The sequence below is a fragment of the Rhagoletis pomonella genome, unplaced genomic scaffold (genome assembly GCF_013731165.1).
Source record: "Rhagoletis pomonella isolate Grant_MI unplaced genomic scaffold, Rhpom_1.0 Rhpom_scaffold_28878, whole genome shotgun sequence".
In the NCBI taxonomy this organism is placed as follows: domain Eukaryota; kingdom Metazoa; phylum Arthropoda; class Insecta; order Diptera; family Tephritidae; genus Rhagoletis; species Rhagoletis pomonella.
The window spans coordinates 1-1,247 of record NW_023487320.1 but is presented as its reverse complement, the minus strand read 5'-3'; the positions used below and the strand labels follow the sequence as shown (position 1 = coordinate 1,247).

The following is a 1,247-nucleotide window of genomic DNA, read 5'->3' as shown; positions in this document are numbered from 1 at the left end:
CCAGCACCACCGATTCCACCTGCTGTTCTTTGATTGACACTACTTAAAGCATTTACATCGGCATTTACTTGAGGATCCACATTAATTAAATTGGACACTTGGTTGTTATTCCCTTGAATGTTAGAGCCTGTATCCACTGAAAAAAGGAGGAAATTCTGTGGATCTGCAATCATAAACTATTGATATTTGTTACTTACTCTGTTGCCTGCCACCTATGTTGTTAGCTGAACCTTCTACAGCGCCAAGTGCACCACCAAGCAGTCCGCCACTTGCACCGCCGCCTATTAGATCGGATATGGTTTGTGTAACAGAACTGAGCAGATTCACACCAGCATTAACTTGTGGATTGACATTGGCGAGACTCGAAACAGTGTTGCCATCACCAACAATACGATTACCTGAAGATTCTGTAGGGAAGATAATATTTTGCTTGAACAAATTCTTCAAAGAAGGTAACTTTTTTGAAATATTTGCTAATGCACATTAAATCCTCGCTTCAAGCGGTCTCAAAAGCCTAGTGTGTAGAGGATCAATGTCTTTCGGAATCACTAGTAGAAATAAATACGTATTACTAGTCACTACTTACGAGCTTGGCTACCACCTAAGTTGTTTACAGCACCGCGCGAGCCAGCTGTTTCTGCACCGTTAGCTTCACCTGGTGTATTTTGGTTGACAATATTTAGAGCATTCACGACTTGCTGGCCGCCGATATCGTTGGCCGCACCACCCAAGCCGCCAACCACATCGCCTAAAAGTCCATTAGTTGCGCCACCAAGTACGCCGCCTAAAACTCCACTCGTTGCACCACCAAGTACGCCACCTAAAAGTCCACTAGTTGCGCTACCTAGTACGTCGCCTAAAAGTCCACCACTAGCACCAGCAACACCGCCAGCGACACTAGAAACGGTTTGTGCTGCTGAACTTAGAAGATTCACGCCAGCATTGATTTGAGGATTGACATTGACGAGACTTGAAACAGTGTTGCCATCACCAACAATACCATTACCTGTAGATTCTGTAGGGAAGAGAATATTTTGCTTGAATCCATTCTTCATAGAAGGTAACTATTTTAAAATATTTTGAATGTTTTGAGGTGGGTCAATATTTTCAGACACTGTCCGCTCGTACTCATGCCCATAAAATCCTCCCTTCAAGGCTCAATTTCTTTCATAATTACTAGTAAATATAAATATTACTAGTCACTACTCACGAGCTTGACTACCGCCAATATTATTTCCAGCTGTTCC

General features: G+C 42.8%; 1 protein-coding gene across 1 annotated transcript; it reads right to left on the bottom strand.

Moving 5' to 3' along the window:
• Positions 1–578: 578 nt before the first annotated feature.
• LOC118732804 (uncharacterized transmembrane protein DDB_G0289901-like) lies at positions 579–1,055 on the bottom strand. Its single transcript, XM_036461913.1, has one exon. It carries the CDS (start codon positions 1,053–1,055, stop codon positions 579–581), a length of 477 nt encoding a protein of 158 aa, XP_036317806.1.
• Positions 1,056–1,247: the final 192 nt, after the last annotated feature.

Excerpts from the sequence above, each read along its gene's own strand:
- LOC118732804 (XM_036461913.1), bottom strand. The coding sequence starts at position 1,055 with ATGAAGAATGGATTCAAGCAAAATATTCTCTTCCCTACAGAATCTACA.